This window comes from Trichoplusia ni, chromosome 10, assembly GCF_003590095.1.
Source record: "Trichoplusia ni isolate ovarian cell line Hi5 chromosome 10, tn1, whole genome shotgun sequence".
In the NCBI taxonomy this organism is placed as follows: domain Eukaryota; kingdom Metazoa; phylum Arthropoda; class Insecta; order Lepidoptera; family Noctuidae; genus Trichoplusia; species Trichoplusia ni.
Window position 1 is genome coordinate 147,344 of NC_039487.1, and position 15,067 is coordinate 162,410.

Sequence of the window (15,067 nt, forward strand, 5' to 3'; positions counted from 1 at the left end):
ATGTCTTTGCCGATAATATTGATGATTACGCCATCAACATTATTATAACACGTCGTTATAATGTTTTATGGATCATTAATGTCTAGTTTTCGAAAATTTATCGCTAAATAATCTATTTGATACTAATTTGATTTAGAATTATCAATTAACTATGTTTTAGTAGTTTTAGATGATTTTACAACAAGCTGATCGCTAAAGGTTAGCGATCAACTATTTGGAAAGGCACCTCTAGAAGAAGATAATTTTAGCCCTTATCTTTGTCTTGCTCTATTTATTCAATTCAATTCTTGATTGCATACCATAATGTTACATAGGGAGTCAATTAAGATTAATTTGTCGTCTCAAATATTTGTGACGTCGGCGACGAAAAATTCACAAAGGTATTCGAGACGTGTTTGGAGAAAATAATAAATGGTTCCTCAGTGACTTCAAATAAATCTATTTCGTTTTAAGCAAGTAGATACATAAGTATAAATATAGTTTGACTCAATAAACCGTCTCAAAAACTTTCCATGAAACACTGACGCTGTGTTACAGAGCACGGAAGTTATAGATAGAAATTATGCGAAAACATCTGGAGTCCAGAAAGCTAAGCCCTTAGGACGACTTAGTATAGAAGTCTACAAATGGGAAGCGTTTCTATTCATAGCCAGACACCACATGCCTAAGACTGTGGCTAAACAAATCTATTCATAGATCCAAATGAATGAGTTGATCTTTGAGATGTACAAGCAACAATAAATGTTAAGTCCAATTAGACACATATCAATTATGGGGGAACACAAACTCATCGTGAAGGCCACAGCCGCTAATTGTTCGGTTAGGGTCACCAAATTGCAGAACATGCTCGTAATTGTTAATTTAATACTCCACTTTGGATCCGACAGATTTTTGACGATTTGAAAAAGGAAAGGGTACCTATATAGTTACTTAGGTAATAAGCAAGTTTTTGAATTGAAAATCCTCTAAATTATTTTTAAAGCACATATTAAAAAAATTAAGGATGTTAAGGCTGGTCTTAAGGACTTCCCTTTCGGGGATGTTCCCAGGGAGAGTGCTATTCATATCTTCATTAGTTTTTAATTTAAAATTAGTGTTCAAAGAACTGTTTAGTTGTCAAAAAACCGTACCGAAAAAAGCAAAAACTCGATACCAGGATGAAGAGCATCACCCGCCAATCTTTGAATTGCAGGCACTTATTCACACCACTTACAAGTTTTTACACAGTAAACGAGTTTGAAAATACGAAAATAAATATAGGAAATCAACTTCTTTATTTAAGACCCAGAAAAAGATGGTCAGCTTTACAGTACAACGTTGGACTAATGCATTGTCATTCATTTTCGTATCCTCCATCAGAAACCGTTACTCACATATATAATTTGAAGCAATACCAACACGCATTACCATATCCTGTGACTTATTGTCGTATGGTAACCCTGAGCGTGTTACAATTCTGCGCGTGCGCCGCGGCCATCTTTGATTTCAAAGACCGGGAACGCAACGTGAGACAAGCGTTATTGCGATGAATTTAAAATGCGATGGGTGTAGTTTTCTATGATAGATCGTTGATACAGATAAAGGGCAGTGAAATTATTGTATCGTCAATGTTAAGTATGGAATTAATTATATTTACCAGTTCTCTCTTTAGTCCTATTAAATAAATAAATATATATAAAGCCACCGGTACTGTGAACGTTTTTGGTATACAAATCATTTTCGGGTTCAAACTGCCTCTGTAAAAACGTACACGAATAGCTCGGCAATATTTATTCATGTATTAAGAAAACATACTTAAATTGTGTTATACAATAGTGCTAATTTGAAAAAACATAAAATTTACAGAAAAAAATGGCAGCAATACAATTTTTCTATAAATCTCATGAACAAACTAATATTACTTTATCTACAAACCATCATTAAGGTAGTATCATTTTCTTAAAGAAGCGTTGCCGTTGTGGGACCAAGATATTGCTCTACATTGGCTGTTATTTGTCCCGCTTACACTTAATAAAACCTGCTTAAACCACTCTTAGTACACTACCAGTAGTTACAAGTGCGACATTGTTACCTGCCGATTGTGAGTAGGGTCGCCAGAATTCCATTTGTTTGTAGATCAGGAAAAGCTTATGACAAGTCACATTAATCTATAAACGCGAATGTTGATAAGTGTGGGCGTCTGTTACATCTTAAGACTGAAACAAATAGACGAATTTAGACAAAATGTATAATTTCGATTAAAATAACTATAGTAAATTATCTTACATTTATTAGATGTTAAAATTATAATCAGCCCATTATTAAACAAAAAATCTTAACTTAGATCACGATAACTACTCATTAGTCCTAACAATATCATCATAAAAACAAAAAAACCACACGATCATAAAATCCGCGATACAGTTGCGGTAGGGGTACCGCGCACAATTAAACGGGCTTCAATATACAGCGTGTTGCAACATGCCTTCTGCATTATTCAGGCCCGCGATTGACATGTCACTAGCCGCGTAGAGATCGAGCCGATTGAAGCGCCTGCACTCGCAACTATGGTAGTGCTCTGTTATTGTAAGGTAATAGAAGTTGTTTGTTTTTACGATTTTTGTTCAATGCGTTGTGTAATAAAAAGGCTTTTTTATGCTGTTTAAATAGAAAATCTAGTTTAAAGTTAGTGCAAAACTTTTTAAATGTAAAATACTTTAAAGTTTATCGTTATATGAAAATTGTGTATTTCTTTTTATTGTTAGGAATAAACCTTTGTTTTGAAGGCGATTTTGCTAAAGGCAATCTAGCTTTCTTGACCTAACTTAGCTCTAGTACAAAAAGCTCTACCTAACGGAACAAATAAGCCTCTAATATCCTTTAATAAATATCTCCATTCATTGTAAAACTAAAAAGTCTTAGGTGCCGATGCTAGTGTGACAATAAAATACGGTTTAAACAAAACACCCAGCGCGGAGTCCCCGTGGTGACCACTTAAACCTTCTTGGAAGGCTCACACTACAAGTGACTCATTTCAAACGTTACTTGTTAAAATTTAACACAAAACGAACCTATAGTGTTATTTAGTAGTAAATTATTACTATATTGTGGTATTCAGGTAGCTTTACAAAACAAAAAAGGTTTTATTCCAATAGATTTAATAGAATTGTTTGAACGCCTATGAAGCCAGATAGAGCTTGTAACTGGAATTGAATCAAATTAATATGTATTAAAACCTTTCGTTAAAGCCAAGCATTGTTATTCAAATTTTCATTAGCAGCCGGCCGTAAAATATGACTTCCCAAAAAATATGACAGGTCAACAAAATCTCAATTTATTCGCGCCAAATAAATCAACCTGTACATAAAAACGGTTATTCAAAACATCGCCGGTGTAATACGAAAAGTCGCACCGAAAGGGGCTTAGGGTCCTTTTTTCAACCGAGTTCTTATTTCAGACCCTAATAAATCTGTCATTCGAACACTTAAGTATTTGAGAATTAAGGTTTTTGCATTATTTGCTCATGAAATCTTGATAAAGTGATATATTCTTTGACGAAAGGTGGCATAAAGAAACGGCTCATTATTCGAATATAAATTTTTATTATTCAAATTCTTGGGTATTTTTGGATTTTATTTATTGGAGATTTGAAGGAATTATATCTGCTTCAATCTCCAACAAAACTCATATTTAGTCCTTTGGTGTTATATTAAGGAGTTTCTTACCTTTATTCTCCACAGCTAAAGCACTTGGGAAGCGGTAAATGGCTATATGATAACTCCCTGTTTTAACTCCCCGATACTCACTGAATATCTCCTTCTAAATCCTAGTTTTCACTATTCTAATCAAATACATTATATAATAGATGATCAGACTGTTATTTATATAAATAAAATCATCATAATCAACGTTCGTACACACACACGTGGTCCCTTCATCTCGACCTTAAACAATCATACCTTTGTCTCATAACTTCTTGATATAGATTAACTAATCTATACGAATATATAAAGCTGAAGAGTTTGTTTGCTTCAATGCGCTAATCTCAGAAACAACTGGTTCGAATTGAAAAAATATTTTTGTGTTTAATAGACCATTCACCGATCGCTGCGCCTAATAGAAGCGAAGATAAAGAAAAAAACAGGGCGACAGAACTTATATCTCTGACCACGCGGACGAAGTCGCGGGCAACAGCTAGTTAACCATAAAAACAATATTGTTATCAAGTAAAAGCAATTAACAGGATTAATTAGGTCACGTACACAAGGAGGTTTGTTGTAAATGTAATTTTTATAAAAACGGTCTTACTCGTACTTTAAGTAGCTTCTTTGTTTTTAGTTACATCCATATTTAATACATTGCCTATTAGAACGTATAAAAATATTTCAGTTCCTTTTTTTTCTAATTTTTTAATATTTCTTTTGTGTTCTCCGTAGCGGTGTTATCATTTCCAAAACCAAATCGAAAAAATATCTTGCCTGAACATAATTATAAAAAAAACTATAAGCATTCTGATTTCTGACATCACACACCATTTGTACAGCGTGAAAACTTGGTGTTTCAGTTAATTTTCTAAGTTTTAAGTTAATTTCTTTCTTATATACGGTGATTTTTTAGTCGTCTTACAAAAGCAGCCCAGTTCATGTATCCGACGTAAAATACCCCTAGGCGCGATTATTATTTTTTTGTCATCAACTAAGATAATAAGTACGCAGTAAATTAAACAAGAGAAATCTGAAATATACTCTTAAAAATGATAAAATTGCCGCCGCCCACGCCATCACCATTGTTACAAGGCTCGGACCGCGCTCGCAACAGAGCTGTGTTTCTAAAAAACTACGAATTGCATCATAATATTGAATAAAAATTGCATTTTTTTTTCAAATCTTATAAATACCTATTTTTTTATCATGAACGTTTTCTAATCATTGGATACATCAACTGGGCTGCTTTTGTAAGACGACTAAAAAATCACGGTGTATAACATTTAGAATTGACAAATAATGAGGTTACAATTAATTCTTAAAACAAATGCAATACCTCGGCCAGTTGGCAGGTGTGAAATAACTGTCACTGCTACATTAGGAATCACTAGCACTAATTACGTATGTACACCTAATTTAATTACAAGAAACAAACTCATTACTTTAGCGTAACTAAAGCCACTTCCCCCGCAATTCTTAGCATCATCGTTGCCCTTATTGCTGAGGGTCGTGATCTCAAATCCCTGGAGCCAATGATAGACTGGCCTGTTGGTCTAGTGGTAAGTGACCCTGACTGCTATACCAGACGTCGTGAGTTCGATTCCCACCCGGGACAAATGTTTGTGTAATGAGCACGATAATTCGTTTCCTCTAAGGAATTTAATCCTTGTATCGCGGGTGGCTTTACAAATATTAAAGTCACATGTACACCCAGACTCAGATCAAGCATTCGTTAACCACACAATCGTTTGTCCAGCAACACATCGCGCACAGTGGCTTTAGCGTGGTGACCTCAACCACTCGGCTAAGTGATCAATATGATAGTTATGAAGATTTTGATTAATATTCAAGTCAATTTGTAGATTTTATCAGGCATCTACATTTTTGTGCAAGCATTTCAATAAGGCAGTCAAATTGGTACATAAAAAGCTTATCATGTACCATCACCTGTAACATAACACAAATTAAAAGCAAAATACATTTTTCGAAATTTTAATTAACCCTTTAATTGTTAACAGCTCAAGCATTAATATTCAACGCCGCCTTACAGACACAACTTCATTCGAATTTACTTTAATGGAGTACATTCCGCATGCCTTTGTAAATACCATAAACACGTGTATCACAAATAACGGCCACGGTTTACCATAGATATGTACCTACGAGGGCCATGTTGCAGGCACTGTACACTAATTGGTCATTTGGCGAAAAAACTAAATAAAAACAAAAAGTGTACAGCCGTAAGAAACGAGTGTAATTGCCAACTGGTTTTCATGAAACATTCATGATGCCATGATTGAGTCGCTCACATTGAGGGGCGCAATTACACTTTTAAAATGCTCAACTGACAGAATTCAGCTGCGTTGATTACTCGAAAGCAAGCAAAAAACATCGCTAAATACGGACAACCGTTTATTATTACGTAAAGTTATTCATTCTGTCATTAAAACTTACTGTCCATGTCTATTAAGCTTCTTTCTCAAATGTTACTACTGTATTTTGAATTCATATCGCCATAACCTCGGATAATGATCGCTTCGAAACGACTCAATATTGTTTCTTTGGTTCCGTACACTTGGTATATTACGATACAATTATACGAGTCGTGTTCCTCTTTTCATCGCTACCATGTTATGATTCTAATCATCGAAATCACTAAGGAAAAATGACTTTAAAAATGTAAATAAAACGTCAAATCAAAAAGCTCGTCTGCGCGAAATCTGTAAAACTTGTTTCACATCCAGCAACAGTTTCAAAACTTTCTTCCTATTCAGAGGACAATCTGTGTGTATCTCCGTCCTTGTCGCTCGTACACGCGGGAACAGACAGATCGCGTGGGCGAAAAGGACAGAGTACATGAAGACGTCACGCGGGGCGAAGGCGCGCGAGTGTTCTTGCACTTGTTTTATTTATTTTGTTAGCCGCCAGGTTTTTTTTTGTTCGTTTTCTCTTGCTACGTCTTTGTTCGGGTTCGGCCGGGGCGCGCAATCGTCCGTGCTCGGTAAGTTGGATAATTTCTTTATCCTACTCAGCCCACCCGACAATTTTCTGGGGCCGCATTATTATGAGGTTGATTTGTTTAATAATTTTATTACTGGGCGCATTGCGCATGCGCGCGAGCTATTGTGTTCTTATTTTTGTTTAGCTTTGCGCTTTTAGTATTCGCTTTAGTTTTGTTTTTCGTTGTAAACGTGGGAATGGATTGTTTTCTCATTGTTTATCTGATTTATCCATTGTTTTGCTGTTTATAGCTAATGTCTATTTTATTAACCTGTCGATAAATTGTGCGAGTAAATTATTTGGTCGCATACAATTCTGTATGACATCATTGAATTTTAGTTTAAATGTTTAGAAGGTTGGTACATTCTGCGTATAAATGAGGTAAACAAGTCCATCCATATAGCTATCAATACTGAGTGAGTGGCCTTTAATCTGCTACAACTTGAAAAATTAGCACATTCAATTCTCTACAGTATCCAGCTGTTTGTAAATCGTTTTTTGTTCAAAAACGTCCAGACATATTACGTCACGGATGCCGGTGGGTTGCCGAGCTTCTCTTTTTATGGCCTACGGAACCCCACTGTCAGGCCTTGGGTTCGCACCGAGATGTCCCCGCCGATACTCCGAATACTTGAATAGGGATCGTGAAAAAAGTTTCAAATGTGTCATTGTGTTCAACCTTTTTGGCGAAGCATTCAAATATTGTCATTGGACGAGATTTTGTAATTAAAGGACACCCTGTGATGAAGGAAACGGTCTTCTGGAACATACTGTACCTTATCAGGTGTTTATTAAGATGTCATACATATCTGACGTTGACAAGTACTACCAATCAATTATTTTTACGATGTTAATATTACAATCAATGCTCACGCCTTCTACATACGACAACAGGCTTTGCCTAGTACTAGGACATTTAAGGCTGGTTATACTATTTAGCATTACTACCACTTCAACAGCTGAAAACACTAAAGACTATACTAATGTCAATGTCTCCATCTAGTACTCAATATTGAATTTTCCGATCTATGTTTTAAAGTTCATTTTTTGTTTCTCAGGTTGGCAGCGGCGGCGGCGGCGGCTGCAGGAGCTACCAGCGAGCTGAGCTACCTCGCGGCTCTCCATCCGGCATATCGACCGGTGCCTTACGACCATCCCTTATACGGGGCTAATACTTTAAGAGGTAAGTGTAATAATACTAGCAAAAAGTCCAACAAAAAGAGGAAACTGACAGATTACAATTACTCTTTTGACGTAAATTACAGCTTTGCTGGTTGTGATAAGTCCAGTGACTTGTTAGTTAACTAGCCTAGCCTTTTGCCCAACTATGTTGGGGTCGGATGCTAGTCTAATCGGATGCAGTTAAGAACCAGTGTTTTACAAGGAGTGACTGATCGTCTGGATTTGTCACCCCAGTGTCTAATAATCTTGTGAATTTGAATCTTATCCATACTTAGCAAGTGACTTGTTCAAAATAATCGTTATTTCCGAATGTTTTAGTGATTTTAATCAAAATTTCTTAGAGTCTCATTTGAGGATATCAAAAACGTAAAATACTTAATGCGTATTAAATGCAGTAAATGTAATTTTCTTTTATTTCTCAATCATAAAACTGTATTACAAAGTTAAAGCTTACTTCAGTTAGTCATAAAATACATTTTATATCTTAACCGTCTGTAAGTTTTATAACTTAAAAACTGAAAATAGAGACCAAGTTTTACTCAAGAAGAAATTAAATACACGATAAAATGTAAAGCGTGTTAATTTTTCCACTTAATTTAAATTAATGCTTTCACACAACTGCATTTCTACTTTCAATTGGTCATTTGCCAAAATGTATGATTTTGCATTTTGAGTACAACTGTATTTTACCTACGATTGTATTCGTTTGAAGTATAGACACTGTTGTAGTTTTTTCATAATATTTAGGTGTAGACAAAAGTTCTTCTTTCTTCACAATCACATGCATAACTTGGGTACCGAGATGGACACCCACTCTTTGGGGGCGGAAATGCGTAGTGTCAGACTCTTACTGACCTAAATCGCCAGACCAGTGAGAAAATATAAACATTGAATTTTTGAGGACCTTTTAACCTACCTAAGAAATAAAATTCCAGTCAAACATTAACCCTCAATTACCGCGTTATTCAAGCGTAACTTGCAAAAAAAGGGAAATTAAAATTAAAAGTTATTCTTTTAGTACAAAAAATAATGGTGTAAAGTTCAGTGCTAACCCGTATCCATAAAAATACCCTGGCCAAACCAATAAACTGCCATAAGCAGGACAATGAAAAACAATCCGATAAGTCGCAATTAAACCTGAGACACGATATCAACTACACTGCACTGTGTAGGGTTGGCACTAACTGTAAAGTATATATGAAAAATGAAATGTCCATGAAGATGTTTGTAACGAAAATTCGGCAATGTCTGCCGATGTCAAACCAGGTAATTATTCCTATTTCATAAAAAAAAGGTTTACTCTGTCTCACTGAACCGGCAAATCCGTTAGAAATTACTTCCGTTCTGATCCTATCTTTCCGTAGTAACAGCAAAGTGCCAACCCTAGGACGTGTGAACGAGGTAACGCTACACCGCTCTCGTAATGATAAATCTGCAACACTAGTATGTTATTGCAAATTATATGCATGCCCAGACACTGACATTGCCGTTCATATGTACACAGTACCACCAACATAACTTGGCACTTCGGATGTAAGATAAAATACTGCTAGAGCGAGATCAAAGTCTACATATACGATAAGTGAAACAGAGACGGTAATATTTTGTAGCTCTTTCCAGACGTGCCAAGTTAAATGGGCTGCTTTGTACGGATGCATCCGTTGAAAGCTACGTTTCCGATTCGCGTTAATAAAAATAAAAGTGATGTGTACTTATTAAGTATTATATTTGAATTTACTGTCCCATTATTTATTTAAATGATTTAAATGGTGACTGTTGAAATCACCATATTTTTTTAACATAACATTCTAAATTTATTGATTTCTCAAACGACCTTTTCTATTTAACTCCTATAGTGTTTATTGGTTTAATTTAATCTAGTGATTTTCTATAGTCAGAAACACTTCTCAATTCTAAACATCATGGTATATTTGGCCAAGATCCAGATGCAAAATTACCCTTTTATATTTTACATAAAAAGATGTGCACCACAAACCATTTCAGAAGCGCACTAAATCCAAAGTCCTCTGGATTAAATTTCTCTACTTTCGAATCTCAATAAGCATGGTATAGCATTGCATATCTCACTGAAACCAATGCGCAACGCCACAGCCGAACACTATCGCCACAATTTATCTCTATACAGAGGTGTTAATTAGGATTTGAACTCACGACTGTTACCATTCGTTCCCCATCGAAACCCAAACAAAAAGCACTTTTAAAAGCCCATTCTAAAGTTCAAATTCGTTTGGAGGTCCATAGATGACAGATACGTAAAAGTGGCTATTAAAGGACAAACCGTGGTAAGTCACGGGTTAAAATTGGCATGCATTTGAGTAACGAAGGGTTGGTTTTCCGACCTCGCAATTAAGACGTTTCAGATTACGCGACTGACTATATACGGAGCATTAGACTTTGGAGATGAGATGATACTGTACGAAAAAATGGCGGCTATTAAGTCCTTTTTAACCACTTTTAAAAAGGAGGAGGCTCTCAATTTGTCTGTATTTTTTTATCTCAGTACAATGGTTCGGAATTTTGTTGGTTGTTTTTCTGTTTAACGTGAAATGGCTGTCATTTGATCCCACTCAATTTTCATCAAGTTTGGCTTAGTTTTTATCTGAAGTCAGTTGTATATTTGTCGATAAGTTTTTTTCCAAAATAATATTATTTTATAAAGCATGATTCTCCCTAGAGTCATGCTCTCTACTACGACTTTTAAGAAATGCATACAGAAAAACCCAAGCCGTTAGTTTCAACCGTAAACTGGTCATAAAATAAACCAGTTTAAGAACCTGAACGTCCAATCAATCGGTATGATAAAATAATGTCATTACAATTTTTCACGCCATTCCGAAGCTTGATCCAAAGTTTTTGAATAACATAATTATTGGTGATTCGATGTCACGGATAGTTTTACTCTATTCAAGTTTTACGAGCGTTTTGAATTGATGTAACAGCCCTTTTGTGATTGGATTCGAAAGAACAAATAAGCTTAATGCTCATGTCGATTATTCTGTGGCTTTATCTGGTTTCACTAATGCTTTACTTCAGACCGTAGCAGATGAATTGAAGTTGGGTATTGACGTGAACTTAGAGACCAAGTTAAGGGCGAAAGGCGGGAATAAAAGTTGACGTTGGAATTACTTTTACTATCTCAAAATTTGAATGTACTAGTGCGTATTGTGTTTTCATGATTGGCTGTTAGTCTCTTTCTAAATTGTCTTCTCTCTTTCTACAGTATTAATCTTATTTGCCCTAGAAATATGGAAGAAATATAGTACCTACCAGGTGATTCTTGTGCCATTCTAAGTATTATTGTAACGTTGCAAACGTTAAAGAACACCTTAAAGTTCATTTCATTATCAGTGTTCGGGAAACGGGACCAAGAAATCAAAATGAGTATTGCACTTTGAAAAAAAACTAAAGTTCTCCATAATTTAACGATGCAACGGTTTCCTTATCTTTATCTAGTGGGGCAATCCCGAATGAGTAAGCCGTTTCATCGTGGAATAATGAATCATCTCACGAAAGTTACTTTTAAAAATAAAGCTCATCATTAAAAACCTTTTTCCGCCTTTCTCATAACACTTGTACCAATATATATATCGCGTAAATGTACGTTAGTCTGCCCTCGGCCCTACAGTGCACATTAGCGATTCGTTGTGGACATATTTAGATTCCACCTACGTGCGTTTTATTTTGAAAGTTTTAAGTCCTGAATCTGAATATTGTGGTATAGAGTTTACTGCTTGGGTTAACCTGGAATGTATAAATACTTATGTGTATAATGCGACCGTAAAAGTGATCGGTTGATGCGGATTATCTGGACATTTGAAGTGTTAAACCTGGTTTTACTGGTGGGAAACTAAGTGAAAAATATGGGATTTCGTAGTCGTTTTTCTGCTATGCTTTGCTTGTGTCGTAAGGAACACCAGTGTTCATGTTAAAGTAAAATTGTGTACTATAAAAATTAAAATTCACTTGATTTATACATAATTAGCGTATTGGCGTAGCTTAGACCTTTATAATACTAATCCTTAATGCACTTAGAGTATTTAAAAACACGATAAAACCAGCAGATATTCCGACGTAAATAAATGCAAAATCTCAAACGAAAAAGCTTCTTGTATTTAAAACGTAAGCCAACACGTCAGTCACTTCGAAAGTTAAAACACTTGAGATCACATTTGTTGTGTCATGTCGCAAATTTCGACCACCTACTTAAACGCGCTCTTAAAAAAGAACATCTTTCTCTGCGTGCAATTTCGTCATTATATATTCATCTTTATTCAAATTCGTCGAAAAGTTCTGTCACCAGGCGGTCTTTTAGGCCCCGTGATTATAACACGTCTGAAACTTAACCCTTCTCAGCGCGGCGTCATTTTAGAACTCAACCGAAACTGTTTATAATAAAAAAATCGCGAACGGTGTCTGTTTTCTTAAGCAGGTCGGATCGGCTTACACGAAGTAAACGCATCTTTAGATAACGCTCAATTAGCTGCCATTTTTTTGTCATTTATTTTTTTGGGACGGCGTCATTCAATAGGTCATGAGTAAAAAGGTTCACGAAACTGATTTTGTTAACTTTTTTTTGTCTCAACAGTTATGATTATGTATCTATATTTCTCTATTTTTTTCTTAAAGTCGTTTACAGAAAAGTGCAATGAAATTTTTATATCTTGAAGGGGTAAAAGGATTTATGAGATTATTTCTCATATGTTCGAATCAGTGGATAATACAGGTTTCCAAGTAGTTTTAAACAGGTAACATTAGCATTTAGATAGTATCTGCTTACCCCCTCTAGAGCCAATCGTTTACCATCAAAAAGTGATCAATAAAAACAAAAATGGCGCACGATTAATGATAACAAAAACGCTGCAATATCAAAGTTGCTGTTAGTTCCCTTAAAGGGTGGTTATTTACTTAATTTTATACATTTTATTGGTGAAGACCGCAGGCGGTCTAGAAACTTCCCTGGCAGCCTTGGAACGTCAATCAACAAAGTACTCATGCAATAAATTAATGCAAGAATCTGCCTTTATCCTTCAATTTATGCGAGAATCGGATGCCAGCCTGTTAATGACTTTATTGAAAGCCGAACTTTTTGTTTCACAAGCATTTTAGTATTTCAGGAATTGTATAGACGACCTGGATTATGTTGTCGCTAATTAACGATAGTTGAACTTGTGTTTCGAGTTTCGCTCATGTTGAAACTGATTAATTAGCTTTTTATTGGAAATCGACATTACAGTTTTTTGTTGATTTGAACGATGTTATGAAGATTATTTATCTACTGTCAGGTAGGTCCACAAAAAAGAGTACATGTCTTATTAATTTCTACTTTTTTTTAAGATAATGAATTCGCATTGCTTTATTAATTAATAAGTACATATTTGTACAGGTATGTAACTTTATCGCTGGAAAAATATAAGAAACGGAATGTTCAATTAAAAGTTTTTGCATAAGGTTTTTGGTACTTAATGAGTGTACAAAGGTGGGTTTTCACAATTAATTACACCCACTACGTAAGCAAGAAAGTTTCTTGCCCATAAAAACTAAAAACCTTAACGTAATATTGGAAATTAAATTCTCATTACGAAAAAAGCCCTCAAAATAAAACAGAACTAAAACTGATCTTTATAAACAGCCTAAAAATACTGTTTCCACTTCCCAGTATTTAGATCAACGTTTGAATAAGAAAAAAATAAAGACAAAGCCACGCTTGGTCGCACATAACGCCATCCAGACAAGTTAACTGGAACTTCGGCGTATCAAAGCTCGGGTTTCGTCTACTGCACCGGACGGACCCAGTTCCACAGACCCATTTGGACATACGACCTTCAGCGGTACGTCTAGTACCGTTTTAACAAGTAGCCCTAGTTACTGAAGTAAACAGAATCGGTTTATTTCCACTTCTATGGTTATAGTTTGAGTAGTGAATGTTGGAAGAGATTTATATGATAAACTAATCAAAATTAAAGATGTTCAATACATTTATTTGTACGAATATAGTATTACATAAGGTGTTATTGTTGATCAACATACAGTTCTTAGTATTCCGCCTATGTAAGGCATGCAAATATTATCAGTAGGTAACAATATAAATTAATTAAAAGTCAGTTTTTATTACTAGTAGAAATAAAAAGGCGCTTAAGAAACGTCTAGGTCCACGCACGGTAAAAATGTCATTGCCATGGAGAAAAACTGGCAAAAAAGTACAATAGTAGATATAGTAGAACTTCACAGATATGCGTGAATGCAATAATGTCATTTAAAAATACTTACGCGCTGTACCGTTTCATCAGCCGGGTCCTTCAACCCAACGATTGGTCCTTGTGCATTTGCCCCTTAACACAACCCAAGCCATGAAATTAGTATGTGAATATTTCCAATACACCTATAATTATGCATAATGACAAGATTAAAATCCAAAGTTATTGCCAGACGTGCCTGCGAATATCACATCCACAGGTTAGGTACATGCCATTATTTGTCAGATCAAAAAGCGTAGATGAAGAATTCATATTAAAATGCTAAGTAACACCATCTCCATATACCAGAGAAACTATACTCAGTCATAAATTATGTTAAATTGAGATTAAACAGAATATTAATGAGTCGCTTTCGAAATTACTTAAATTATAGAGTCTAATTGTTACTTAGTGTCCAGATGATACGATAAGACTTAATTTAAAATATTTAACCCGTAGATACAATCACTCGTGATGTTTATATAAAGGTGTTTATGCTAATAAACCCCATAATATCAGAATAGCATCGCAGAATAATCAGTTTCGAAATAAGCTATTAATGTCCGGCTAAATTATATTATTAATAACAATATCATCAATCATAGTAACACAAAAAGCACTAAAAACACCTAGATACACTCGATTGAGTTTATTAAAACAAAATACCAACGTACACCGTCATCACTGGACTGCAAAATTTCGCAACCGAAGTGACAAGCCGAAACTTAATAACTTACTCAGAAATGCACCAGCAAATTGGGAGCCGAGTCGTCCGACCGGCTCCGTAACCCTACACCGCCTTACCGAACTCTCCGACACATATAAATTGTATTTTTATTCAAATCGAGCCTACGTGCCGCGATAAAGCCCCCTTAAAACAAATAACCGCTCATTCAGCCGAGAAAAGTCACACAAAAACCAACCTTAATACAACCTTACTAAATCCAA

The 15,067-nt window shown here is 35.3% G+C and overlaps 1 protein-coding gene across 1 annotated transcript in view; it reads left to right on the top strand.

The window, feature by feature from the left end:
• LOC113498164 (zinc finger protein GLI1-like) overlaps window positions 1-15,067 on the top strand; it is a 44,925-nt gene that overhangs the window by 2,901 nt on the left and 26,957 nt on the right. Inside the window, exon 2 of the mRNA XM_026878105.1 lies at window positions 7,687-7,866. Within this exon, the coding sequence (XP_026733906.1) occupies window positions 7,687-7,866 (180 nt within the window). The remainder of the gene's footprint in view (window positions 1-7,686; window positions 7,867-15,067) is intronic.